Genomic DNA, 27,996 nt, shown 5'->3' with positions numbered 1-27,996 from the left:
GCCCCTCCCTAACTTTCTCTTTCCTAAACGGATATCTGGGTCAATCAATTAATAGAGAGAAACACATAAATCCCATTAGGATTATGGGGTTTAGACCAGGGGTTCTGATTGGATGTTAGCATTTGAGAAGGTGTATAAAAACCTCAGGCACCAGAGGATTCAGTCTTCCAGCTGTGCAGTCAGTGCCGTGGTTCTCCACCAGGTCTGAGATCTGAGCCCCAGCCAACCCGGTCACAGCAGATGTTTCTGCAGGATTCCTTTCTGAGCACCTTGAGGATGAGCATCTGGACGCCACCCACACTCCTGGAGCTGGCAGCAAAGAGCCTGCTGAGGGACCAGGTCTCGGCCATCGCAGCTCTTGAGTACCTGCCCACTGAGCTCTTCCCGTACCTTTTCGTCATGGCCTACCATGGTGAACACCGCCCCCAGCTACTGAAGGCGGTGGCCCAAGCCTGGCCCTTCACTGTCCTCCCTCTGGGGGTCCTGAGGCATCTGTTCCCTGATCATGCCCCAACCAGGGCTACGGGCTTAAAAGCCGTGTTTGACGCGCTTGAAGTTCTGCTTGCCCAGGAGGTTCGGCCCAGGAGGTGCAAACTGCGGGTGCTGGATTTAAGGAACACGGGTGCCAACTTCTGGTATATGTGGCTTGGAGTCAGCACTGAGAATTGCTCACCGACGGGACCAGTGACTGTGCACAGCTCCAGCCCAGACATGGAGCATCCCCTGGCTCCCTTGGAGGTGTTCCTAGACCTTAACTTCAATGAAGGGACCAGGGTAAGTTTTTCATGCACATCATCCAATGGGCCCAGCAGAGGGGAGGGTTGCTACACCTGTGCTGCAAGGCGCTGAGGATTTCTGAGGTGCCCCTCCAGAGGGTCAGGAGGGTCCTGGATAGGGTGCGGCTGGACTGCATCCAGGAGGCGGAAGTGCACTGCACCTGGGACCTGCCCACCCTGGGGACGTTTGCTCTCTACCTGGGTCAGATGAGTAACCTGCAGAGACTCTATCTCCCCTGCATCGATGTGTTGGCTGAGGAGGATGAGGAGGTAGAGGATGAAGAGCAGGAGGAGGAGCGGGAGGAAGAACAACAGGAAGAGGAGCAGGAGCTGAGGGAGGAAGAGGAGTTGGAGAGGGAAGAGCAGGAGCAGGAGGCAGAGGAGCAGGAGGCAGAGGAGCAGGAGTGGGAAAGGCAGGAGCAGGAAGAGCAGCGATCCTTTCCCCAATTCCTCTCTCAGATGCTCAGGCTGCGGCACCTCCGGGAGCTCCACATGCATTCTCCCTCCTTCCTCCGAGGCCATCTGGACCAGATGCTCAGGTGCCTGCAGACTCCCTTGGACAAACTCTGCCTAACACATTGCCAGCGGCTGACGCATTCAGACCTGACACACCTGTTCCAGTGCCCGAACCTCAGGCAGCTGAAGATCCTGCATCTACTGGGCCTCAGCCTTGCGGATTTCAGTGAGCCCCTCCGAGCTCTGCTGGAGGCAGTGGCACCCACCCTCCAGGACCTGGGTCTGGATAACTGTGGGATGGCGGACTCCCAAGTCGAGGCCATCCTGCCTGTCCTGAGCCGCTGCCACCAGCTCAGGAAATTCACCATCTCTATAAACAACTTCCCCGTGGCCACCGTGGAGAAGCTGCTATGCCACACAACCGGGCTGTGCAGTTTAGAGGTCGAGGTGTACCCCGTCCCCCTGGAGTGTTACGGGACCCAGGGGACTGTCAACCAGGAGAGACTTGCCCTGATCCAGGCTGAGCTGACAGGGACCCTGAGGGAGTTAGGACAGCCCAGGACCATCCATCTTGCCACCAAGCATCACAGACACAGGAAGTTTTATAAGGTGGCATTTTCATGACATGGAGCCCGTGATGTGCCCCTGTAATGACCCTGCTCACTGGGTGCACCCAGCAAAGGCTTCTTTCTGGGCCTTTGGAAGCTGAAACCTCGGACCGGGGTGCATTATGCAGGGGGCACCTACGTTTCAGGTTCTTGCTCAGTGTGAATGGGGAAAGGGAGAGACCCAGCCTGGGAACTGGATTGCAGGGGCAAAGGTTGGGGACCACAAAGGCAAAGTATCCTACAATCAGAAACATGAATCTGATTTGCTTGGGGACGGGGAGAGGTATTTGGCCTCCAGCTGCATGTGTGGGAGTCAATCCTGGGGTGGATGGTTGTAAAGGAATGTTCAGAAATAAAGACAATTTCAAAGGCCAAAACAAAAAAATAAATAAATAAAAATCAATTTTTCCTTTTTGCTAGGCATTGTCTTTTTGCCAAACCAGTGTTTACTTGCTGTTGGATGAAACCTAGGTCAGGCCAAGTACCCACTTTCAATGTGCACTTAGAGACTAATACTTTTGAATAACCACAAGGAAGTGTGGAAATAAGAGTTAATAGCTGACATTACGTATATTCAAATCTATTTTATTTTTATTGGACTGAATATGTTTGGTTCAGGTATTACCTTTTAGACCAACTACTTAATGGCTGATAAAGCAGGACACATTACTCAGAAGCAAAATATTCCATAGAGAGTCACCATGAAGCAAAGATGAAAGGAAAAGTTATTTCGTAAGGTCCACTCTATTACTAAAATCTGAATTTACATCCTAAAATGGCCACAGACCTAGAGTGAGATCTGCTCAGTCAAACAAATTTCAAGATAGTGAAATCTGTATATTATCCAGCAGAACTGGTATTTTTTCAGTAATTCTATATTTTCTTCTAACTATAAAAAGAAAGAAGCAAATTAGAGCCCTGGACCTCAAACTGTTCGGTAAATCTGCAAGAGCCAATTATTTATGAGATAACCTGATGCATATACAACACTAGCTATATATAGTAAATTCCAATATATGACTGAATTCAGTGCCCCACATTTAAAAGAATCAATAGAGCCTAAAACCAAAGTTGGCACCACTGCACTCCTCTCCCTGATATTTGAGTCTGCCACAGATTAACAGACTCACTGTCTGTTCCCACCAGGATCTCCCCACTGCCTCTGAACATGGTAGTGTTCTGAACCCAGTGTCCCTACTTAAAATATAGATTTGTAAAAACTTCCCAAGAATGCTATGGTGCTTAGGTAGTAATCCCTTTGACATTGGGCCCTATCACAACACTCATGGATTTCTGGCTTCTTACTTCTTTTTTTCTGGGAGGTGAAAATTAGTGGTTACAGACGCACATGCTATCCTATCAAGCTGCCCATCCTCAACTTCCACTTCTGGAGAAGATGGGGTAATAGGAACTGGATTTAACCCTCCACATAAAACAACAACAAAAAACTATACAAAGTAAGTTTTCAAATGGTTCCAGATATTGGAAATTAAGCAACAAAGAATTAACTGTTCCCAAGTAACTTAAATGCATTCCAGAACAAAGCTCAAAAATATTTATAAGAATACAAAGATATTCAACATCGAATAAGAAAAAAGTCACACTGTCCAGAATTTAATAAATATTATTATAACCAGGCATGTGAAGAAGCAGGAAAATGACCTTTAACAGGAGAAAAAAAAATCAATCAATTGAAATTGACCCTGAATTGACACATAACAAAGAACTGACAAAGAATTTGTAGACATGGACATTAAAAGAGCTGTTATAATTATATCCAACATGTTCAAGAAGCTAGAGGTATTCAGCATGTTAAGTAAAGATGTAACCTATTTTAACAGACCCAACTGAACATCTAGAAAAACTATGTCTGAAATGAAAAATATACTAGGTAGGCTTAATGGCAGATTAGACATGGCAGAGGAAGATTAATAAGCTTCAATTCACAACATTAAAAGTATCCAAAATGAAATGCAGAGAAAACGACTGAAAAAATTAACAGAGCATTACTGAGCTTTATGATAATTTCAAGAGGCCTAATACACACATAACTGGAGTCTATGAAGAAGGGGTGTGATGACAGAGAAAATTTTTGAAGAGATAATGGCCAAAATTTTTCCAAATATGATAAGAAGTATAAACCCATGGATCCAAGAAGCTCAACAAATCTCAAGACAAGAAACACGAAGAAAACTAAAGGTCCACCATTATCAAATTGCTTAAAACCAGTAATAAACAGAAAAAATTTAAAAGCAGCCAATGAGACACATTACATTCAGACGAACAAAGATAATGTTGACAGCAGATTTTGCATCAGAAGCAATGCAAGCTAGAAGATAATGTACTGAATGAAAAATAGTCAACCTAAAATTATTTACCAGAGAAAATTATCTTTCAAAATCAAAGGTGACCTAGAGACAAATTCATAGAGAGAAATTCATAGAGAAAATAAATATAGGAGAGGTTTCCAGGAGCTAGATGATAAGGGATGAGGAGTTATTGTTTAATGGGTAGAATTTTGTTTGGACAATGAAAAAGTTTTGGAAATGGGTAGTGGGGATGGTTCATAACAATGTAAATGTGCTTAATGACACTGATTTGTACATTTAAAAAAGGTTGAAATGGTAAATTTTATGTTATGTATATTTTACCACAATTAAAAAAAGAATTTTTAAAAGGGAATATAATTGTTCTCCTTCCACAAGAATGAAACTCGGATACTTTTGTAGGTCATAAGCGTGATGATTGGGTGTTCATGCTGCTGTGTGAGATGTGCCGCCCATGAACCTTGTTACGCTTCTGGCACATGACCCGTCTGACGTGAAAAAAATTTAAAAAAAAGAATGAAACTCAAGAGATAATGCCCAGTGGAGAAAGGGAAGTTTCAGAATTATGTGCTGAAAAATGGCATTTATATGAATTTAAAAGCACATAAACAATATGCGTTGTTATTTATATACGGAAAGCAGATCAGTGGTTGCCTGGGATGAAGGGATGAGTGAGAGAAGAGTTTGGGAAGGAATACAATGCAAGTGGAGATGGAATGCTAACAAGGACAGACTTTCCCAAAAACCAGAGCATAAACTGCAGTCCGGGAGCACCAGTGCCCTATCAGGCTCCTAGAGCCTCTCTTGCCTCACCTCTCAACTCAGCCCCACCCCACTACTGCAAGGGGTTTCTCCCAGGTGGGCCTCAGTCTGATCCTTTTGCAGAGGCCAGAACTAAGAGAAGTACTTGGGGACTTTTCTAAGCCAGCTGTCTTCTGCGTGGCGTGCGCTATGCCTGGGAGTGCAGGAAGACTTTCCAGGGATTACCAGACGTAAACAGTTTTACAAAGGTATCAATGCCCAGATCCTTAACTTTCACATAAGCTCCTTTCTAAAAGCCATCTGCCTGGGAATGTGCCTGCGGTGCAATACCCCACCTCATCTCTTTTTCAAACATGTCTTTTCCTATTTTATAAAAAAACAAGCATATATACCTAGCATATTACATATAACATATATCCATACAAAAACTTGTAACTGATTGCCAAAACACTTTTATTTGTAATAGCCCAAAACTGGAAACAACCTCAATGTCCATCACAAAGAAGAATGGATAAACAAATTGTGGCACATCAAGATGATGAAATACTACTCAGCAATAAAAAGAAGTAAACTAATACACACAACCCATACATTAATAGTTATGCTGAGTAAAGAAGCCAGACCAACCCCCTCGCCCAAAAATCAGACATGCTGTATGATTTCATTCCTATAAAACTCTAGAAAATGCAAACTAATCCATAGCAATAGAAAGCAGATCAGTAGTTGCCTAGGATGGAGGGGCAGGAGTGAGGAATTTCAAAGCCCAAGGAAACTTTTGAGGGTAATGGACATATCCATATCTTGCTTGTGGTGATGATTTTCTGGGTATTAAAACTCATCAAATTTTACACTTTTTTTCCAAAATATGTTTTTATTGCTTTCAGAGAGAGGAAGGAGGGGGGAGAAATAGAAACATCAATGAAGAGAGAATTATCAATCAGCTGCCTTCTGCACGCTCCCTTACTGGGGATCGAGCCCACAACCCAGACATGTGCCCTGACCAGGAATTGAACCGTGACCTCCTGGTTCATGAGTCGGTGCTCAACCACTGAGCAACACCAGCCAGGTTCAAATTGTACACTTTTAAACATACAGTTTGTTGTATGTCAACCATACCTCAATAAAGCCATTTTATTTTTAATTAAATTTACTGGGGTCACATTGGCTAATAAAAGGAACAATGGGAGAAAAGAGAAGACATCTGTAATACTCTCAACAATAAAGATAAATTTTAAAAGGAGAAAAAAATTATACAGGTTTCAAGTGTACAATTCTATGATATATCATCCTGATGTTGCATTGTGTGCCCACCACCCAATAAAGCCATTTTTTAAAAATAAGAAATAAAGACATGAAAAGCTGAAAGAATTCATCACCAGCAAGCTTCCACTACAAGAAATGTTAAAGGAAACAGGAGGAAAATAAGAGTTACAAAGAGATCTGCTCAAGGGTACTTAGATGCTTTTTCTTACAAACACTGATTTTATTTTTTAATTGCCAGGTTTGAAGCCATAATACTGCTATTAAAGTAATTGAAATAACAATAACTAGATATTCAGTCAAAAAGTTTTCCTCACTGACATGATTGCCAAAATTAGTATATAGTGTGGGGTGATAAAGAAAAAGTCTGAGGAATGATTTGCTATTTTAGTTCTCAGCACACCAGCTAAAATTACACCAGACTAAAGATGCTTGGAAAATATCACATAAAAGAAGTATGTTCCTTACTATCTTAAGTTTGGTTTTGTTACACCGTGGCACTCAATTTCCTCTCCTAATACCACATGAGTTTTATAATATATACAAGCCAGGAAGAAGTTTAAGCTCCCAGAATTCAGAAAAACTCCATACTTTTATGCCAAAGAATGCTTATATTAATTTTAAATTTCCATGAATCTAACTTAACTTAAACCAATAGGACATGAATTTAAAATGCTACATCCAAATAATATCCTCTCCCACTCTCTCTGCAAATCAATTTCAATTTTTCTTCTCACATAGTCTTTTACAGGGTATAAATATAAAAAAAAAAAGAATGCACATATGCTACTGGTTAAAGTATAACAAAGGTACAATATTTTCGGTGGTCAATTTAGTACCATCTATCGTCAAGGACACATTCTATTTCAGGGAATTTGCCCTAGAGATAATACACTACAGGTGCCCCCAAAAATCTATGCACACACATATTCTTTGCACCAATAATTTTTATAATGAATTTACAAGCAATCCAAATACCCATCAAAAGGGAACTAGTTAAATAAATTAGGGTACAACCATGTTATAATACCACACAACATTTTCAGAGAAGCAAGATAAATCTCCATGCACTGATATGAAAAAAGAGCCACAAGATGTTAAGTGAAAAAGCACATTATAGCTTGTAAAACATTAGTCTTATTGTAAAAAAGAAAAAGACCTATCATCATGTCCCCCCTAGTTGTATATTCACAGAAAAATACATCATCAATTTGTTTATAGCAACTACTTCTGGGAATCTGAGGATGCCAGGAGATACCTTTTCCTTCACACAAATCATGTTTTTAGTGATTTTAGAGAGAGAGGAAGGGAGAAACATCAACATCCTGCATGCCCCCTGCTGGGGATCAAGCCTGCAGGAGCCCTGACCCAGAATTGAACCTATGACCCAATATCCTTAATAAAAACTTCAATAAGAAACAAAATGTCCAAAGGTTAACTTTCTAGTAAAAGAGAAAGGACAGAAAGAAACATAGTGAAATTTAAACCAGGTAATCAAACCCTGAATAAATTAGGTTAGAAAATATTATTAGGTTGTAAATATAAAAGGTGCATCCTTAAGGAAAAATGGCCACAGTTTAAAAATGATGAATTAAAAAGGCATGTTTATCATTCTCTGCTCCACACTCACTCTCAGTATGAGAAAAGGGGGTATGATTATTACAAAATTTTACTATTCATTCTAAAGTCTTTAGTTCCATTAAACAAACCAGTTTTTCCACGTGTACATCAAAACAAATCAGTAAAACTGGTTTTGAACACAAGGAAAAAGGGCGGTTGCCATAAATCTGTTTGAAGGAATGAAGTAAGCCTATGATCTTTATTTACTCTAATATAAAGCCCCACAATTAAAAGTTTAGCTTCTAGAACAGTGTTTGGCTTCTCATAAACCAGAGAAATAAAATTATAGTTCTGCCTTCCACACATCCTAGAGAAAACGTTTTCTCCAGACAAGCATGTCCCAAATGCCTCTGTGGCTAAAAACAAAGGTGACAAAACTACAACTGAAAAATAATTGCAAGGAACTCAAAAATAATTACTACTGGCTCTGTGTGCCTAGAATCAAGAAAAGACTAGTATCAGAAATTAACCAGGGCAAGAAAGGAATCAACAAACCTTAATGGAAAGTTTAACTTTTTTATTTGAATGAGGCAAAGGCTTCAGTTTTCTTGTTTTCCCCCAGAACATTAGGGCACCTAATGGCTATTTAGAGAGAAAAACTATGAATTGTATTATAAAAGGGTGAGACTATTTCATCAGATAATTAATTGAATTTACTCTGTGAATCTGTTACCTAAAATATGCTACTGTTAAGAAAAAAACAGAACACACCGAAACTCCCAATGCTTAAATCTCCCATAATATACATAAAACTACACTATGGAAAGGCTTGATATTAACCTTCATACAAGTTACAAGTTTGTGTGCATACTATTACTGAGTACCGCCCTAGGTACTGGAGTTCCACAGTGAAACATGATCTCTGCTTTCATGGAGCTTACATTCTACCATACAAATAAGATGCAACGTGAATAGGGCTAAAAGGCTTCTTGGAGGACATGACATTTGAGTTAAGACCTGAATGACAAGGAAGAGAAAGCCATGTGACAATCTGGGAACAGAATTCTCCAAGCAAAGATAATACAAAATATAAGGGTACTATAAGGTATTTTAATGAATTGTCTCTAAACCATTTTTTAAAATATAATGTTTGTTGATTTCAGAGAGGAAGGGAGAAGCTGAGAAAGACAGAAATATCAATGATGAGAGGGAATCATTGATCAGCTGCCTCCTGCACCCCCCGGGATTGAGCCCGCAAACAGGGCATATGCCCTGACTGAGAATCAAACCCGTGACCTCCTGGTTCCTACGCTGACGCTCAGCCACTAAGCCACACCAGCCGGGAAAGATCTTTTAACTACACTTCAATGACATCCCATCATGCAAAATAAAGTCAAATGTGGCTTGCAAAGCCGTCAGGAATTCATGCAACTCACCTGTAGATCCTATTAAAATAGAGATTCTGATTCAGTGGTCTGTAACGGGGCCTGAGATTCCCTTTCTAGGAAGCTCTGCAGACCACACTTTGAGTAGCAAGGATCTAGCTCAAGTTCATACCTCACACCACTCCCACACAGTGAATTAATGCTCTTCCCCACATACCACGTTCTTACTTCTGTGCCTTTTTATATCTTCACTGAAAGCGGTTTTTCCCTTACCTCCTCCACTGCAAAAACTTTTACTCTTTGTTACAGTTTAGTTCAAACATCACAGAGACTTCAGGCATATGTTGATGCTACTTCCTTTGTATTCCACCACACTTCACATGTCTGTCTCCCCATGAGGCTGTGAGTGTGGGGATAGAAAAATACTATCCTCGACACACAGATACTCAATAAATGCTTTTTGAGTACAAGTCAGTAAGGTATGGCATTTCTGCCGCAGTCTTTGAAATAATGTTTGTCACAATCATTTTTATTCCATAACATTTTCTTTAAAGTAATATACAGTAAAAAATACTGTCAAATTATTAAAGGTCACTTAAAATATAAGACAATACAAATTCAAAATTAAAGTAAAATGTAATACTATTTGATGAGATATTTATCTTATTGCTGGAAAAAAGTCACACCGATTTCACTCCATTTTAGGGTAAAAAGGGCAAAACAAAGATGATACTCTTTGGTAGTCTTTCAATTTAAATACTTACAGAAAAATAAGAATGGCATCAAATTTGTAGTATACCTCCCCCCCCCCTTAAATTAATAAGGACTTCTATTATGTTTTAAAAATAAATGACAAGAATAGCATCTAAATCAAATGCTTACACTTGCAGTCCTCTCTTTACCACTCACCTTCCTCATCGATCCATTTCATGGTAAAGAGCTGTTCATTGTCAAAAGAACACATGTCTCGAACCTCATTGCAAAGGCCCTCAAAGGAGATGGAAGGTTCAAAGTGTGTTATCATGATATCCCTGAAAAAGAAAGGGTGTTTTGAGTTAGACAATGATTAAAATGAATAATGCTCTACACATTACTGAATGCCTGACGACTTGATGGACTTCAGCTATTTTGTATGTGCATCAACATGTGTTGCTTCCAGTAAATTATCTGTGCAAAGTAAAAATTAAATTGGTAAGAAACCAATTTAATCCAATCTCCACCTAACAGCTCTGACAGATGGTAGTCCCACCTTTGCTTTAACATTCATTATCAGAAGATCACTCTTTCATTGGGCATTGCACTCCATAGATGAATGGCTTCTGCCTTATGTTTAACAGAAAACTGTTCCAATCGCTAGTCCCAGGTCTCCCCTTCTCAAAAAGTCTACCCTTTGTCCAAGAAATGGCCCTTCAATAATTTGACAAAAATCTGTCATGTCCTCTTCCTCAGCCCTAACTTACACAGATTAACCACCCATAAGGCTGTCAACCATTCTTTCCATGTCATAATTTTTAGATCTCATACCCTCATGTACACTGTTTTCCCAAAAAATCCCTATTAGCCAAAACTGCCTTTTAAATGATTCATATTTTAAGGTAGATACTCAAAAAATGTAAGAATAGACATAAATGTGTAAGCAATAATATGTAAGTCCACCTAGCAGCCATTCATTATAAAACTCAAAATGTAACAAAAAGTAGATAAGTGGATACAAAAGCTGTGGTACTCAGTGGTTGAATGTGGACCTATGAACCAGGAGGTCACGGTTCAATTCCTGGTCAGGGCACATGCCCAGGTTGCAGGCTTGACCCCCCCTGGGGGTCATGCAGGAGGCAGCCGATCAGTGATTCTCTCTCTTTTTCTTTTTCTTTTTAAATACATATATTTTATTGATTTTTCACAGAGAGGAAGGGAGAGGGATAGAGAGTTAGAAACATTGATGAGAGAGAAACATCGACCAGCTGCCTCCTGCACACTCCCCACTGGGGATGTGCCCGAAACCAAGGTACATGCCCTTGACCGGAATCGAACCTGGGACCCTTCAGTCCACAGGCCAACTCTCTATCCACTGAGCCAAACCGGTTAGGGCCAGTGATTCTCTCTTACCATTGATGTTCCTCTCTCTCTCTCTCCCTCTCCCTTCCTCTCTGAAATAAAAAAAAAAAACGTATTAAAAAATGAAATAAAAAGCTGTGGTACATTTACACAATGGAATACTACTCTGTGTAAAATGGAAGAAAATGTACCCTTTGCAACAGCATGGATGAGCCTGGAGAACATTATGCTAAGTGAAATAAGCCAGTCAGAGAAAGATAAGTACCATATAATTTCGCTCATACGTGGAATTTAATGAGCAAACTGAACTACCAAGCAAACTAGAGACAGACTCATAGATAGAGAGCAGGCAGACAGCTGGGGGGGTGGGGGGAGAGATTGAGCAAAAAAGGGGGAACTCATGGACATGGGCAACAGTGTGGCGATTGTGGAGAGGAGGGGTGGGTGGAGGTGGAAGCGGGCATAGAGCGGATAAATGGTGATGGAAAAAATAAAATAAATAAAAAAGATGTTTTAGGCAGAAGCCTGGGGTTTCTCCCAAGGAGCCATTCGAAGCCTATGATTTAATCATATAGTAGTCATCCTTCCAAAGGTAAGTTAAACAGACAGAATGACTCTAAGGGAACACTTACATAACTGTCTCTATGTGTCACACTCTGTTCTAAGGGTTTACAAAGTTAATGTAGTTCATGTGCTTCCTCTATTTTAAACTCTTCAAATGCCTTTTGTCTCTCATGCAGAGTAAAATCCAAAGTCCCTAGCGTCTACAAGGCCCTCTGAACTGGCCCTGGCTACCTCTTCTACCATCAGACCTATAAACCAATGTTTGTAGTCCACCGCCTACCCCAGCTACAATGTAAGCTCATTATATTCCTAGTGGCCAACATAATGCCTAACACAGAATGGTTACTTGATAAATATTTGTTTGAAGAAACGAAGGAACTGACACTGTATTAGGAACTGTGAATAAACCTGAGTATTTAGAGCATAGAGCAGGAAATAAGAAATTAAAAATTTCAGTCATCTGCAAAAAAAAAGTTAAAACTGCAGTCTTAGGGGCTATTAAAGGTAAGCAGAGAGCCAAGAATAGAACTGAATGGCCTTTTTTTGATAATCATTCTCTTCCTAAGTATCTCATGGTTTTCTGCCCCTTCTTCTAAGAACCCTCTTGCCTTGGCTTTCTTAACAGTATGCTTCCCTGGCTCTCTTTCTACTATATTCTGAACACTTTTGTCTTCAATCACAAGATATTCTTTGCACCCGCTCTATTATTCCTTCATTTATTTCGACTCTCTCTCAAACCCACTGCACATTCAATGTTTTAACTATTATCTCTATGTAGGGGTCTCCTAAATCTGTAATTCCAACTCTCTGTAGTATTTAAGACTCTTGATAATCTGGTTCTAATTTCTATTCTCAACTTGATCCCATCATTCCCAACACAAATTACTACAAATATCTGGTTTAACTCACAATCCTCAAACATAAGACCTGATGATCCAATCTTTAATCCTGACATTTCCTCAGTTTAAGGCTCAGTTTATGGAGGGAGGTGGGGATCAATCTTAACAGGCACTTCAATACAACTTCCATTAAACCTTTTTCAACTGAACAAGTCCAATGGTCTATATTTCTAAACCTGTCCAACATGTATTTTATGTTCCACCTTTTGTTATTTAACTCATCATATACTGATAACACATCCTCAACTAAATTGTAAACAACTGGAAGACACAAATTTTGGACTTTTAAATATATTCACATAACCAGTAACATAATTAGGACTCAAATATTTCTTAACTAAATATAGAAGAAATACTTTCTAGGAGAAATCCATCTTCCAGAAAATGTACTTATGACAAGGGAATATCACTGTTTCTTTTGCCTATAAACAGTTATAGAATACTGAGTATGTTCCAGGCATTTAAACAAACTTTATCTTACGTAAACTTCAAAATAACGATCAAACTAGACATACTAATCCTATTTTACCAATTTAAAAAGTAAAACACTTTCAACTCTAGAACACTATCTGCCAATGTCTTACAGATAGAAAATAGAATATGAATTAAAATCCAAATCTTCAAATAACCTCATGGTGGATGCTTTAATCTGACCTTCCCCCTCCGCACTCCCCACCCCCAGATTCACCCATTAGCAATGGAGCATTTATTATACCAGCTTCTAGAAGTATTACCAGCAGACAATCCCCAGTTGTCAGCCTCCTTCAGAGATTTCACTCTTTGCATATGATCACACCCGCTTCCTAGAAACAGCCCACAACCAATGACTAATTCGATGTGGGGGTATAAAAAGGCCCTAGATGTGACTCAGGAAAGCTCTGAAGTGTGAACTTCTCTTCAGAACTAAGGTATCTGTTGAGATTTCGAAGCATCTTGATTCTTTCCTACCTAAGCTTGCTCCCTTCCCTTCCCTCTTCCTCCATAGCTATGGATTCCAAGAGTCCTCCTGTATAGATCTCCTTCATGATAATCTGAGACACAACTTTCCACACCAGCTATTATCAGATGATATTGTTTTGACAAAAAATATAATGGATACAAACAGTCAATCACACCTTTAAGAGATTGGCTAATGAAAAATATAATCCTTGTTTTGGAAATTAGTCTACTTTAATACCGGAAGGTAATTAATTTTTTGATTCTTCAGAGAAAATACATTGCCAACATATATAAATTATACATATTTTATGTCTCCTCCAACTAAATGTAAAATCCATGAGAGCAGGAACTCTGTTTTGCTCACTGCTATATCACCAATACCTAAAGCAGTGTCTGGTCCAGAATGGATGCTCACTTAATGTATGCATTAAATGAATGGAGGTATCACATGCTGTACTCTAAAGAATGCAAGGGAAACGTAAAAATAAAAAGCATTCCAGAAAAGAGGAATGGCACATAAGAGGCAGCCAAAGTATAATGGTTCAGACCATGAGAGCTAAAGCCAGGATGCTTGGGTTTGCCTCAAGGCTCTACCACTCACCAGCTGTGTACCCTTATGTGAGTTACTTAACTTCTCTGCGGCTCAACTTCATCATTTATAAAATAGGAATAATAACACCTCATATGGTATTATAAAGATTTAATGGATTAAGTGAATTCATCTTTATAGTATTTAGGATAGTGCATATAGCATACTCTATATGTATTGAATAAATTTTAAAAAATAGCCCGGCTGGTGTGGTTCAGGGGTTGAGCATCGACCTATGAACCAGGAGGTCATGGTTCGATTCCCGGTCAGGGCACACGCCCTGGTTGTGGGTTTAGTAAAAAAAAAAAAAAAAAAAAGGTATGTATTCATAGAATAATTTAAACAGAAGTGAAACCTCATTAGAGAGATAAAAATAACCCAACCTTCTAAAAGCAAAATTCAGATGCTTCTGGTTTAATATGGTAGAGGGAACACACATCTATATCTTTTCATCCTAAGGGCCCACTGAAATGACAAATTATCAAAGGCTTTGAAAACAAAAAAAGGCACAAACATCATACCAGGAACTATGAGAAAGTCCTAGAGGATTGAAAACAGATGGGATAAAATTGACCCCAGAAACCATACCAGCCCCAAACAACAAGAGTTAAGAGGAACCTTAACAAAGAGAAGTTTTATTGACACAATATTACTTTTCCCTCCTCTAAGCATCTAATCACATCACCTGGAATCTTCAAGTGCATAACACTTACATAAGCATTCATTATAAATTCTTTTTTAAATCGCTTTAAAGAAAAAAACTATGAGTTAAAGAGTAGAATAATGTTTATAAACCTTACAATGCAAAAATTACTAAGAAAAATCATGATATGAAAAAAACGAATGGAAATATAAATTCAAAAATGTTCCTTTCCTAGTGGAGAGTCAGTACTCTAGCTAAACTAGTAATACAACAATGGGCAAGAACTTGGAACATATATTTCTTCAAAGAGGATATACAAGTGGCCAACAAATTTATGAAAACATGTTCAACATCACTAATCATTGGGAAAATGCATATTGAAACCATAATGAAGTATCACTGCACACCCATTAGGGTGCTGACTATTTAAAAAAGCACACAGAATAACCAGTGTTGGATGTGGAGAAAAATTGTTGCATTGTTGGTGGAAATGTAAAAATGAAATGTCTGTATAATCCAGCAGGTCCACTTCTGGGTATATATCCAAAAGAACTGAAAGCAGATATTCCACCAGATATTTGGACGCCCATGTTCATGGCAGCATTATTCACAATAGCCAAAACATGGGAGCAACCCAAATGTCCATCAACAGATGAATAAATAAAATTGTGTGTGTGTATGTATGTGAGTGTATATATGTGTGTGTGTGTATGTATGTATGTGTGTGTATCTATCTATCTATCTATCTATCTATCTATCTATCTATCTATCTAAAGGACTATTCCGTTTTGAAAAGTAAGGAAATTCTGCCACATGCTACAACATAGATAAACCTTGACTTGAAAAAAGCCAGTCACAAAAAGACAGATACTGTAATGATTGCACTTACATGAAGTATCTAGAGTAATCAAATTCATAGAAACAGAAAATAGAATAGTAGTTATCAGGTGTTGTGGGGAAGGGAAATGGGAACTAGTTCACTAAGGACAGAGTTTCAGTTTTACAAAACGCAAAATTCTGGAGATTGGTTGCACAACAATATGAATGCAGTTAATACTACTGAAGTGTACACTTTAAAATTTTTTTTTTCTTAAAAAGAAAAAAGAAAAGCAGGAAAAGTTATATTATTTAAATTATAAATGTAACCACAAGAAGGATTAAAAATAGTCAGATGAGAAGATAATGAAGAAGTGTTAAATTCGTCATCATTCATATTAATCAATAAATATATTAAAACAAAACGAAATTGTAAAAGTAATTAACTCTGGGTGGTGGAACTGGGGATTTGGCTGAGACTAGAAATGGAAAGAAGATGTCCTTTGTACTTAGACCCTTCTGAATGGTAGGAGTATTATTGTTTTTAATTCTTTATTGTTGAAAGTATTACATATGTCCCCTTTTCCCACCACTGTCGTCTCCCAGCCTGCCCCTCTCCCCCAGTCCAGTCTACACCTCCCCCATGCTTAATGGTATAATTATTAACTTTCCTACCATGTAAATGGATGATTATAAAACTTACTTTCTCATAAAATAAATATAAATGAAATATAAAACTTATTTTGAATAACTTCTATAAATTATTGTTTTAAATATTTAAAAAATTTTAAATAGAAAACAGTTCCTTCTTCTAATGACATTACAGAGAATCTGCCTACCTTAAAGCAATTTTTCTTTCAAAATATGCTCAAGGTTATTAGTGCGAGAGGGTAAGGGTTGGCAGAAATGTATTTTAGAATTAAATCAGAAGAGAAGGAAAGGCTCCCATAAAATTTCTTTGGCAAAAACAAGTGTGACATTATCATTTTCGAATGCAAGGAGAAAATAATTAGTATGATCAGACATCCTCAAGCTATCACTTCCTTATTCAGATCCACATGGAGTTAAAAATTAACACATATGTAAGCATGTCTATAAAAATAGGGATTTTTCAGAAATCTTATTTTTCTCAAGAGCTAAAAAATATTTATCAGAACATAAAAATATTTTTTAAAAATCTATGCAATCATTAGAAAACATGAATACATACTTCCTAAAGAGACTCAATGAAGGAGTCGTGCTTTATCAACTGCCACTCCTTAAGTTCCAGAAACTAAAATATTTAAGGGAGTTTTATAAACACTTCTCTAAGTAATTGGGAAAACACCATGTTCATACACTCCATAATCACCAAATCCTTATCATAGTAGCAAAGCTAAAAATGAGCTGCAAAATAAAGATATTACATTTTAAAGGTATAAAACAAATTATGCAGGAAAGATTTTTTTTCTTGTTTTAACTTCAGTGTTACATAAATTACCTCCTACTACTAGTCTTCAACAGAATATAGTCTGCTTCACCACAAAGTTTCCCAAAATGACAAATTCAGATACAGTTTTAGCTAAATTTTTTAAAAAGGAAAAAAATGCATTTTTTATTTTGCTACTGAACTTCTGAAGACATTCGTTACGTTCCTATGTTCTAAAATACAGAATCTAAAGTTTTTCCTTAGGACTAATTGCTTTTAGAAATAAATACAGAGAACCACATTCAGGCCTTTTGCTATCTCAGCATAAGCTTTTCTCCTTTAAATGTATAATCAGAAATAAAAGTTTTATTTGGAATCACCAATATAATAGACTTACGCAGGGTTATCCATGGATGGTAAAACCATGGGTGAAAGGTTTTGGAGGAATAGAATATTCATACAATCTCAAAGTATCACCCGTAAAGTTAATTGTTAATTATAAAAAGTCATAAACCGTTTTAAGTAATAAAGGAAATCGAAAATTGACTCAAAAACAATAACTGTGAATATGAATCTGACAATAAAACAAAAAAGTTACCTTAAAAAGCCCTACTAATATAGTAAAGGGGAAAAAAGAAATTTCTCTGTGGCTTATTCAGCTTCAATGTTAACATCTATAAAATGGAGATAATGATATATACCTCTGAATATGTGAAAATTAAATAAAAGTAAGTGCAAAACCTATCACAGTTCTTGGAACATGTGGGTACATCACGAAAGTTAGTTCCTATACTCTTTAACATACTTCAAGGGCAAAAAGTAGACTGGGTATCTTTGAACATAATTTATTACATTTTTCCAGATATTGATCATATTTCATTAAATAATCGATCACTGCTAAAATTCAACACTGTCTGGAAAACCTAGCCATACGGTTAAGATAAGAAAAATAAATGAGATATATAGAAAAAAAAAGGCAAAACTGTTTTTTGCAGATGGCATTTTCTACCTCTAAATTCTAAGACAGTTAACTAAGAAATTAGAACTAATAAGGTGGCCAGTTTGACTTAAGCATACAAAATTTGATGGTATATAATGAAATGGAATAAAAGCAACAGAAATTTATAAAAGAATGATAAACTATCTAAGAATAAACTTAACAGGAAATGTGCAAGACCTATGGGATGGGAACCTTATTGAAAAACATGAAAGAAATGAATAAATAGGTATTAAATACCAGATACTAGTAGTTGTAAGACAGCTGAATATTATAAAACTAGCAGTTCTCAAATTAGTATATAAATTCAATGCAATTCCAAATCAAAATGCCAGTAAGATTTATTTATTTTTTGGGGGGGAGAACCTATAAAAAACTTCAAAAATTCATCTGGAAGAGAAAATATACAAGAATAGCCAAGAAAATCTGGAAACAGAAAATCAATGAAATGGGTCTTTCCATAACATACATTAAAATTAACTACAGTCCGGCTGGTGTGGCTCGGTGGATTGAGCGTCATCCCATGGACCAAGAGGCCCTGAATTCAATTCCTAGTCAGGGCACTTGCCTAGGTTGTGGGCTTGATTCCCAGTAGGGGGCGTGCAGGAGGAAGCCAATCAATAATTCTCTCTCATCATTGATGTTTCTATCTCTCTCTCCCTCACCCTTCCTCTCTGAAATCAATAAATATATATATATATATATATATATGTATATATACATATATATACATATATATATATAAAAATAAAAGCCTCAAACATTTCATCCTCTAGGAAGGCTTCCCTCACCCCAAGCTCCTCTCCAACATCCATCCCTGCAAATACCCTACACACACATTTATTAACTCTTCTGTCTTTCCTCCTATAAGTTTCTTAGTTCCTCAAGGGCAGAGCCTTGTAATTATCCTCTGTGTCCACCCTAGCACCACATGCCTGGCTTATAGTAGGTGTTCAACTATATATATATATATATACATACATATGCTAGGGGCCCGGTGCATGAAATTCGTGAACTGGGTGTGGGGGCGGGGGGAGTGTCCCTCAGCCCAGCCTGCCCCCTCTCACATACTGGGAGCCCTCAGGCGTTGACCCCCATCACCCTCCAATCACAGGATCGGCCCCTTGCCCAGGCCTGACGCCTCTGACAGACCCTCATTTCCCCCCATCACTGGTTCTGCCCCCAGCCCAGGCCTGAGGCCTCTGGCCCAGGAATCATGCCTGGGCAGGGGACCCCCATCTCCCTCTGATCGCTTGCTCCACCCCCCGCCCAAGCCTGACGCCTCTGACCCAGGCTTCATGCCTGGGCAAGGGGACCATCATATCCCCCCCAATCCCCAGCTCTGCCCCCCACCCAGGCCTGATGCCTCGGCCAGAGGAGTTGACCCTCATCACCCTCCGATCACCAATCACCGGATCGGCCCCGGCAGAGGTGTCAGGCCTGGGCAGGGGAGCCCCAGCTCCCCGCGGTTGCAGGCTCCGCCCCTGCCCAGGCCTAACGCCTCTGGCCTAGGCGTCCGGCCCAGGCAGCGGGGACCTGCAGTGGCAGCGGGGGGCGCCGCGATCGTGGGCTCCGCTTTAGGCCCAGGCAAGGGACCCCTAGCTCCCGGGACTTCCAGCTTCGACCGTGCCCAGCTCCCATCGCTGGCTCCACCCTTACTTCCTGCTATCACTGGCCAGGGCGGCAAAGGCGCCTGATCCTCTGATCATGACTGGGGGGCAGGGCAAAGGCGGCCCCAGGGCCGCCTTTGCCCTGCCCCCCAGCTCTTAGCTCCCCCCTGGGTTTCCGATCACTGTCAGTGGCAGGGGGCTTCTTCCTGCTTTCCCTTTCGCCTCCCTGCATTGTGCCTACATATGCAAATTAACTGCTATCTTGTTGGCAGTTAATTTGCATATAGCCCTGATTAGCCAATGAAAAGGGTATCGTCATACGCCAATTACCATTTTTCTCTTTTATTAGTGTAGAGATATATATATATATATATATATATATATATATATATATATAATTTAATCCTCACCGAGGATATGCTTTTCATTGATTCTAGAGAGAGAGGAAGATAGAGGGAGAGGGAGAAAGGGAGAGGAAGAAAGAGAGAAAAACATTGATTGTTTGCCTCCTGTACGCCCCCAACTGGGGATCAAACCTGCAACCAGGGTATGTGTCCTGACTGGGAACCAAAACTGTGACCCTTTGGTGCACTGGACAATGCTCTAACCAGCTGAGCCACACCGTCTAGGGCCAACAAGTTTATTACATTGAATTCAAACACACTTAAGTAATATGTGAAATCATAAGCAAGTCTGGAATGTTTAAAATTCATGTATTAACAAGGTCCATTTCAATCATTAAAAAAACAACAACATTCAAATTACCTTAAAAAGAGCTTTGGGAGTTGTATTAGAAAGCTATCCTGAACCTCTAGGGAAAAAAATTTTAAATATGTATGTTTTTATTGATTTCAGAGAGGAAGGGAAAGGGAGAGAGAGATAGAAACATCAATGATGAGAAGAAACTTCGATCAGCTGCTTCCTGCACACTCCTACTAGGGATTTAGCCTGAAACCCGGGCATGTGCCCTGACTGGGAATCGAACCATGACCTTGTTCATGGGTGAACGCTCAACTACTGGACCACATCGGCCCCGCAGGGAGAATTTTCTGTAGAGAACTGTTTCTTCTCCTCTGCTTCATTAGATCTTGCACATGGTCGGTCCTGGGCTTACCAGCCTCTCCCTCAACTCTTCAGCTTAGTCCTCACTGCTAACAAGCATCTTATCTCCATATCATCTAATTCAAATTTCTGAGAGGGTTGTTTTGGTTTGGGTTTTTGGCACCAGGCCACCATGCCCATTCTCTCTCCCCAGTAAAGCTGTGGATCAACTGCTCTATGGTTAGGTGCCATGCCGAAGCTCCAGGACCAATAACTAACATTCCCCCAATTCTCAACTCCATACACTATTTTTATTTCCTTAGAACCATTACTAAAGTATATCACTAAAATTATGTTGCAATACTTTAAAAAACAAGTCTTGTCAAGACTTGTTAACAGTAAAAAAAATCCTGCCGATTTCTTCACTGAACCAGCTATACATTCCAAATATGCAAGGAGCTAACAATCTTTTTATCTGTAGATGTGCACACAAAGAATCCTCTGGATTGTTGTAACTGCTCAACAGCAGTAGTTTAAAAAGCACTTTTTATAATCTTTTTGCAAAATTTCCTAAACACTTATAATGTAAAGAAATGAGTAGTTAAATTTGATTCCATAATAACAAGTAATTTCATATAAGGATAATCACATCCAATGGCAATCCATCACTAACCAACAAAACCTGTTTCTCTTCCTCGGAACTAAGGCCACTCACTGACAAGCTACCGTGGCAAGGAAAGAGGGGTTCCGGCTGTGAGACAGGCACTCTTAGCTGGGCTCCAATAAAATCAGAGTCTCAGTGCTTAAAAACTAGAAGAAAAAAAAAATCTAATTAAATGTCTGTGATAGCCGAAGCCGGTTTGGCTCAGTGGATAGAGCGTCGGCCTGCGGACTGGAGGGTCCCAGGTTCGATTCCGGTCAAGGGCATGTGCCTGGGTTGCGGGCATATCCCCAGTGGGAGATGTGCGGGAGGCAGCTGATCGATGTTTCTCTCTCATCGATGTTTCTAGCTCTCTATCTCTCTCCCTTCCTCTCTGTAAGAAATCAATAAAATATATTTAAAAAAAAAATGTCTGTGATAGCTAGGAGACATCACATTTGTACTAAAAAGAAATTTAACAGAATCATAACACTATACACATCTTTGAAAGGAGAGGGTCATTGAACCACTACAAAATGCTGCTATTCCAAGATTCAACATTTACTGGATAGAAATATTGTTAGAAGGAAACAAGGGGAAAGCTCTTGGATAATAGCTATTCAGAAAATCTGAAACAGAAATAGTTTTTTTCCAATGCAGATTGTCCTTACATTTCTTGACAAGAAGGATTTTTATTTTAAAATCAGGTAGGTGTTCTAGTTAGCCAACCTGTTTATTAACTATCCTCATTGGTGACTCATTTTAGTTTCATCTGCAGTAATGTGCAGGTGACTGTAATATCATAACCATCCATTTAGACTATTGTTAAAAACATATAATCTTAACAGATCTAATTTCAGAGGGCAGAAATTGGTACAATTTAGAGTGCTGATGTTGTCTTTAAATGAGGCTTGAAATGAAGGCACTATTAGAAAGCTTTCATTAAATTAAAAGCACTAAAGGGCAAGAGATTCATTCCTTAGCAAAAATTCATAGGTATAAAATAAAACAAAGAAAATGTTAGCTTGAATGTCTTGGAGAAATTTTAGTCAAGCATTAAAAGGGTAATGAGCCAAGAAAGTATGATAATACATTCTTAAAGTATAGCATACTTTGATTTCTTTCCAAAGGAGAAGCTTCCAATGATTTTAATTTACTAATTAGGCCTATGTACATTTGTCAAACTAATAAAAATGGGAACAAAGAAGCACCAGTTTCTTCATCTTCCATAGTTGGAATTGAAAACTATCCATATTTAATAAGTCAAGAATTTATATATTTTAAGTCATAAAGGTAGATCAGAAAACTAAAAACAATAGACTAACATTAAAAATTGAGAGGCACCAGGAGGAGAAAAAGCAAAAGGTAGTATGCATCCAATTTCTCATCTTTCAGAGTATCAAAAGATATTATCTAAAGTTGATAAATCACAAAACAGAGCTATAACCTTTAAAATAATAAAGGCAACCTCCAGAAGAACCAGAAGTCAACTGTCAACAGTAGTTACCTCTGGAGGTTGGGAAGGTGAGATGGGGAACACTTTTTATTTTACATCTGTACAATTTGCACTCTCCTACCATGTGTGTATATTCATTTTTTAATCTATCTTTTAAACTACCAATAATCAGATACCTTAAAAAAACAACCAGGTACTGTACTTCATGCTCTGTACCTAACAACTCATGAACTGTAGACTTTATAAAATGGAACACACTCTAAAGTGAAATATCTATTAAATTAAAGGTAAGATAAAAGGAGCAAAGCTTTTTCCCCCATAATGCAAAATTCATAGCTGACCATCCTCAAGTCAACCATGACAACTACAAACCATTTTTAAAAAAAAACAAAAAAACCTACACACCATTCTTGGCATTGTTTTAAAATCAAGACCTCCTTGATCACCCTGGCTGGTGTTCCCAGTGGTTAGAGCATCAGTCCCACACAGAAGGGTCACGGGTTCAATTCCTGGTCAAGGGCAGGTACATGGGTTATAGGCTCGATTCCTGGCCCCAGTTGGGGTGCATTCGAGAGAGAACCAATCGATGTGTCTCTCTCTCACATTAATGTCTCTCTCTCTTCCCTCTCCCCCTCCCCACCCTTTCACTCTCTCTAAAAATCAATGGGAAAAATATCCTTGGGAAAATTAACAAACAAAGACCTCCTTGATCAATTTAAACAAAAACACTGATATTGTCCAAAATAATACCTGTGAACAATTTCTGAATAGAGTCAAGCTGATACACACAGGTCAGAGGCCTCATGGCAGCAAACAAAATAAACTAGTATGTCCTTACATCAGTCAGTAACATTTAGGGGTTTATATTTTCTTTGAAATCAAAAGGAGAGGCATTTTGAAAGTTTGCTATCTTCACTGATCCTTTCAGGAATGTACAAGTATGCATTGCAGTTTCAACCTCCCAGTGCCTGAGTTTTTTGAAGCAATTTATTTCTGCTTGGACAAGCAGTTAAGACATGCCAAGACGGTTGGGTTTTCTGTTAACCCTTAGCTTCAAACCTTTATTCTCACACTAACATTGCACCTTTCAAATTCTCCTACATATAATTAAATCAAATAAATTTAAAAAACACAACTGAATCCAAGGGAATGGGGACACTTCAGGTCACCGATTACAACAATCTCAGGGCTGGATTATTCCTGGTAAACCATAGTAATTATACCTTAGATAATAATATGAATAAAGATCACAGATTTTCCAGCTGTGCCCAGCCTCCTCCTCTTCTCACCTTGCATGGTCTCACCCTATGGGAAGATCCATGAAGCAACAACACTGACAGGGAAGCGTTCACAAAACTTTACGCATGCACAATCTAATCTTGGCGACATAAATACCTAATGCACATCCCTAAAAACGCATCGACTCTACCCTTCAATAATAACTGCTATGTCTAATTTACTGGCAGCCGGACCAGAGTCCAGATACACTTGGTGAACTCTCCTACCTAGGCAAGGAAGGAAACCTGACTTAGAGGACCAGAGGCTCTAGGCCTGCTGGAAACCAAAAGGGCCAGCACACTGGAGCCCCCGTCTTCGCAGCCCACAGCAAACTTAGTTCACCGAGGCATCACTCGGAGTCCACTCTCAACTCCAAACCACACATCCGGACTTCACGACCTCTAAACCCGTGTAAATTTCCCATTAGGCGAGTCCATCCTACCCACCAGGTGGACCTACTCGATTCCAAGGCTCCTCCCTGGGACCCTACTCGGGACCCTCAGCCACGCGACTCCCAGACGCGCCCCGCACCACACTCTGAGGGTGCTCCCACCCAGCGCCCCATGCTCCTCCCCCGGCCACTCGGTCACCCATCCCGAGTCCCCAGCGTCGCCCCCGCAGACCAACCCGCCACCACATGGTCAGTCCCCCACCACCTCTGCAGCCCCGCACCCTGCCCGCCTCCAGGCCAAGTGGCGCTGGCCTCTCCCCCGCCTCCCCGCCTCCATGCCGGCGCACTCACCCGCGGTAGTAGGCTTTCACCCGGACCTGGTGAGCATGGTCCCCGAAGCCGCCGCCCGCGATCGGGTGAGACATGGTAGTGCTGTCCCTCTGGGTCGGCATCTCCTGGCTCCCCCGCCTCGACGCCGGAGGCCGAGGGGGCTGGGGGCGCGCGGGGGTGCCTCCGCTGCCTGAGCCTCCCCGGAGCCACGGCGCGCCGCTCCTCTACCTGCGCTCCCGCCCGCGGCGCGGACCCAAGGGTCGCCTCGCCCGGGCAGCCGGAACCACGCGGCTCCTCCCACCGCCCGCGGCCGCCACCGCCTCTACCGCGGCGCGCACCCAGCACGCCTCCCCGCCAGGGTCCCTCCCACCTCGCGGGCTCCCAAGGCCCACATTCCCGGGGAGGGAGGGCGCCGCCACCGAGCCGACTCCAGGAGCCTCGCTGCCCGGCTGAACCATTCCGACGGAGGGTGAGGACCAGGGGGGGAGAGGACGGGAGGCGCTAACCACCCCACCCAATGCCGAGCGAGGGTCTTTCGCGGCAGCCGTGTCGGAGAGCACGCGCAGGCTTCGGTCGCTGTCGTTCCATGAAAAGCCCTCTCCCTGTCGGGAAAATGGTAGCGGGGAGCTGCTGCGGCATCGCACCCCGGTGTCCCGACTTGGTGGCGTCCGTGGTCAGCCGACTAGGGATTCGGGGAGATTTCCTGAGCGGGTTTCTGGGATTTGGAGTCCCCGGGGGATTCTGGGACTGGAGGTTCCTTCCGTGCAGGGCGCCCCGCCTCCTCGCCGAGTGTCTCCAGCTTGCGCCCCAGGAACCTTCGGAGTGGAAATCCTGAATCCAGCTGGGGCGTCCCAAGTCACTGGAAATGCCTGGGCTGCGTCACGATCTCTGGCTTTTTTTTCTGTGATGAATTCTCCCTTCCGATTGCATTAATCATCCCCATTGTACAGTGCCTTTTTGTAGGAACAAAAGTTTGATTACCTGCCCGGCATAGCCTCTTTCATGGATAGAATTAAATAGTGTAACCAATGTAATAATGAAAGTAATAAAGGAGGAAACTCAACTAAGGAAATATGATAGAAGACTGACTTTTCTTCCTTCTTGGCCCCCATATCTAGGACCGTGGATATTGCATAGAACAAGTGTACCATGAGTATCCAGTCCGTCCTTCCATCCATCCATCCATCAGCATTTTTTTCTTTTAACACTGGCTAACAAAGGATTAAAAGAATCTGTCCTTCCATTCGTCCTGGCTCTGTCACATACTGCAGTTATAGATAGCATGAATCCAGCCCCTGCATCAGTCCTGGTACCAAACTGGTTTTCCAAATTGGCTGCACCATTTTACATTTGTACCAACCATGTATGAAGGTTCCAACTTCTTTATGTCCTTGTCAACACCATATTCTTCATTATAATCATCCTAGTGTTTATGAAAGTGTTATGTCATTGTGTTTTTTTAAAACAACTGTATTTTATTTATTTTTGTAATCTTTACATGAGGATGTGTTTATTGATTTTTTAGAGAGAGGAAGGGAGAGAGTGAACAAGAGAGAGAAACATCAATCGGTTGCCTCCCATATGAATCCCAATTAGGAGTCAAACCCATAACCTCTTTGGTGTATCCTGGATGATACTCCAACCAACTGAGCCACCCTACCAGGGCCTCATTGTGGTTTTGATTTGCATTTCTCTAATGACTAATGACTTTTCATGTTTTTATTGTCCTTTTGTATATTTCCTTTGGAGAAAAGTGTCCATTTAAATCCTTTGGCCATTTTAAAATTGGGTAATCTTTTTTTTTTATGGAGTTGTTTATATATTCTGTAAACAAGTTCTTCATTAGATGATTGCAAATATTTTCTCCTATTCTGTGTTTTGGTTTTTCATTTTCAGGTGGTATCATTTGCAGCACAAAAGTTTTTAATTTTGATTAAGTCTAATGGGTCTAATTTTTGTTGTTGTTGCCTGTCCTTTTGATGTCATGTCTAAGAAGGTTTTGCCTAACTCAAGATCATGAAGATTTACAATTATTTTTCTTCTAAAAGTTTTATAGTCTAACTCTTACATTTAGGTCTATGATCCATATTGCGTTAATTTTTTGTGTGTAACATAAGTAAGTAGTCCAAATTTGTATATGGATATCCAGTTGTCCCCGAACCATTTGTTGAAAAGCCTATTTTTTCCCATGAATTGCCTTTACTCTTGTCAAAAATCAATTAACCAAATGTGTTTATTTCTGAACTAGGGGCTCAGTGCACGAATTTGTGCACCTTGAAAGGAACTGTGGGCTGTGAGGCTGCAGTGGGCACAGGGGTGGGTCTCGGCCCCATCTTCCACATCCCACCCACCCCCTCCCTCCGCAGCCCCAGTCCCCTGTCTGCCAGCAGCCCTGCTCCCTCCACCACTGCTCCCACACACTGATGGCGCCAGCCCTGCTCACACCCACTGATGGCGCAAAGTGATTGGGTGATGAGCGGTGGCTGCTGCCCCAATTGTCCCTCGGGAGCAGGGGAAGGTGGAGAAGCCCTCAGGAGCGATCGAGGCCGGCTCCGGGTGCCAGCAGCAGGTGCAAGCAGTGGCTCTGGTGTCGGCAGCAGTTGCAAGCAGGCCAGCGCCAGCAGCAGGTGTGAGCACTAGGCGGGACCGTGGTACAAAGGAGCAAAGAATTTTCAGTAACCACCAGAGACTCGCCCCGATGACAGTGATGGGCGCCACACCTTGGTCTGGCGCTCCCACTCACCTGCTCCACCATCCTGCCACCCACTCTGTTCCACGCTCTGCCGCCTGCTGCTGACACCCGTCACATTCCACGGGTGCACATCACTGGTTGTTCGGTTGTGCCACCGTTCAGTCTATTTGCATATTAGGGTTTTATATGTATAGATTCTCAATTATGTTCCATTGATCTATCTATCCATCCTTATGCAAGAATAACACTGTTTTCATTACTGCAGTTTTGTAGTAAGTTAAAACAGGGAAATTTGAGTCTTACAACTTTGTCTTCTTCAAAATTGTTTTGACTATTCTGCATCCCTTACATTTCTATATAAATTTAAGGATTGATTTACCAGTTGGGATTTTGACAGAGACTGTGTTGAGTCTGTAGACCAGTATGAGGAGTATTATCATATCAATAGTTTATATCCTATTCCATGAACATAATATATATTTTTTATTTACTTAGGTCTTTAATTTCTTTGAAT

At 40.6% G+C, this 27,996-nt stretch overlaps 1 protein-coding gene across 1 annotated transcript in view; it reads right to left on the bottom strand.

Annotated features, from left to right (window-relative positions):
• The window catches only part of PRKCI (protein kinase C iota), a 77,985-nt gene extending 52,916 nt beyond the window's left edge, over positions 1 to 25,069 (bottom strand). Inside the window, exons 1-2 of the mRNA XM_081085927.1 lie at positions 24,812 to 25,069; positions 10,044 to 10,165 (exon numbers count right to left, since the gene is read on the bottom strand). Of these exons, the coding sequence (XP_080942053.1) occupies positions 10,044 to 10,165; positions 24,812 to 24,912 (223 nt within the window). The 5' untranslated portion in view covers positions 24,913 to 25,069. The remainder of the gene's footprint in view (positions 1 to 10,043; positions 10,166 to 24,811) is intronic.
• Between the last annotated feature and the right edge of the window lie 2,927 nt (positions 25,070 to 27,996).

Source organism: Myotis nattereri (assembly GCF_964212035.1).
Source record: "Myotis nattereri genome assembly, chromosome: 3".
Lineage (NCBI taxonomy): Eukaryota > Metazoa > Chordata > Mammalia > Chiroptera > Vespertilionidae > Myotis > Myotis nattereri.
The sequence above is the reverse complement of the archived record's forward strand: the minus strand, read 5'-3'. Positions and strand labels throughout refer to the sequence as shown.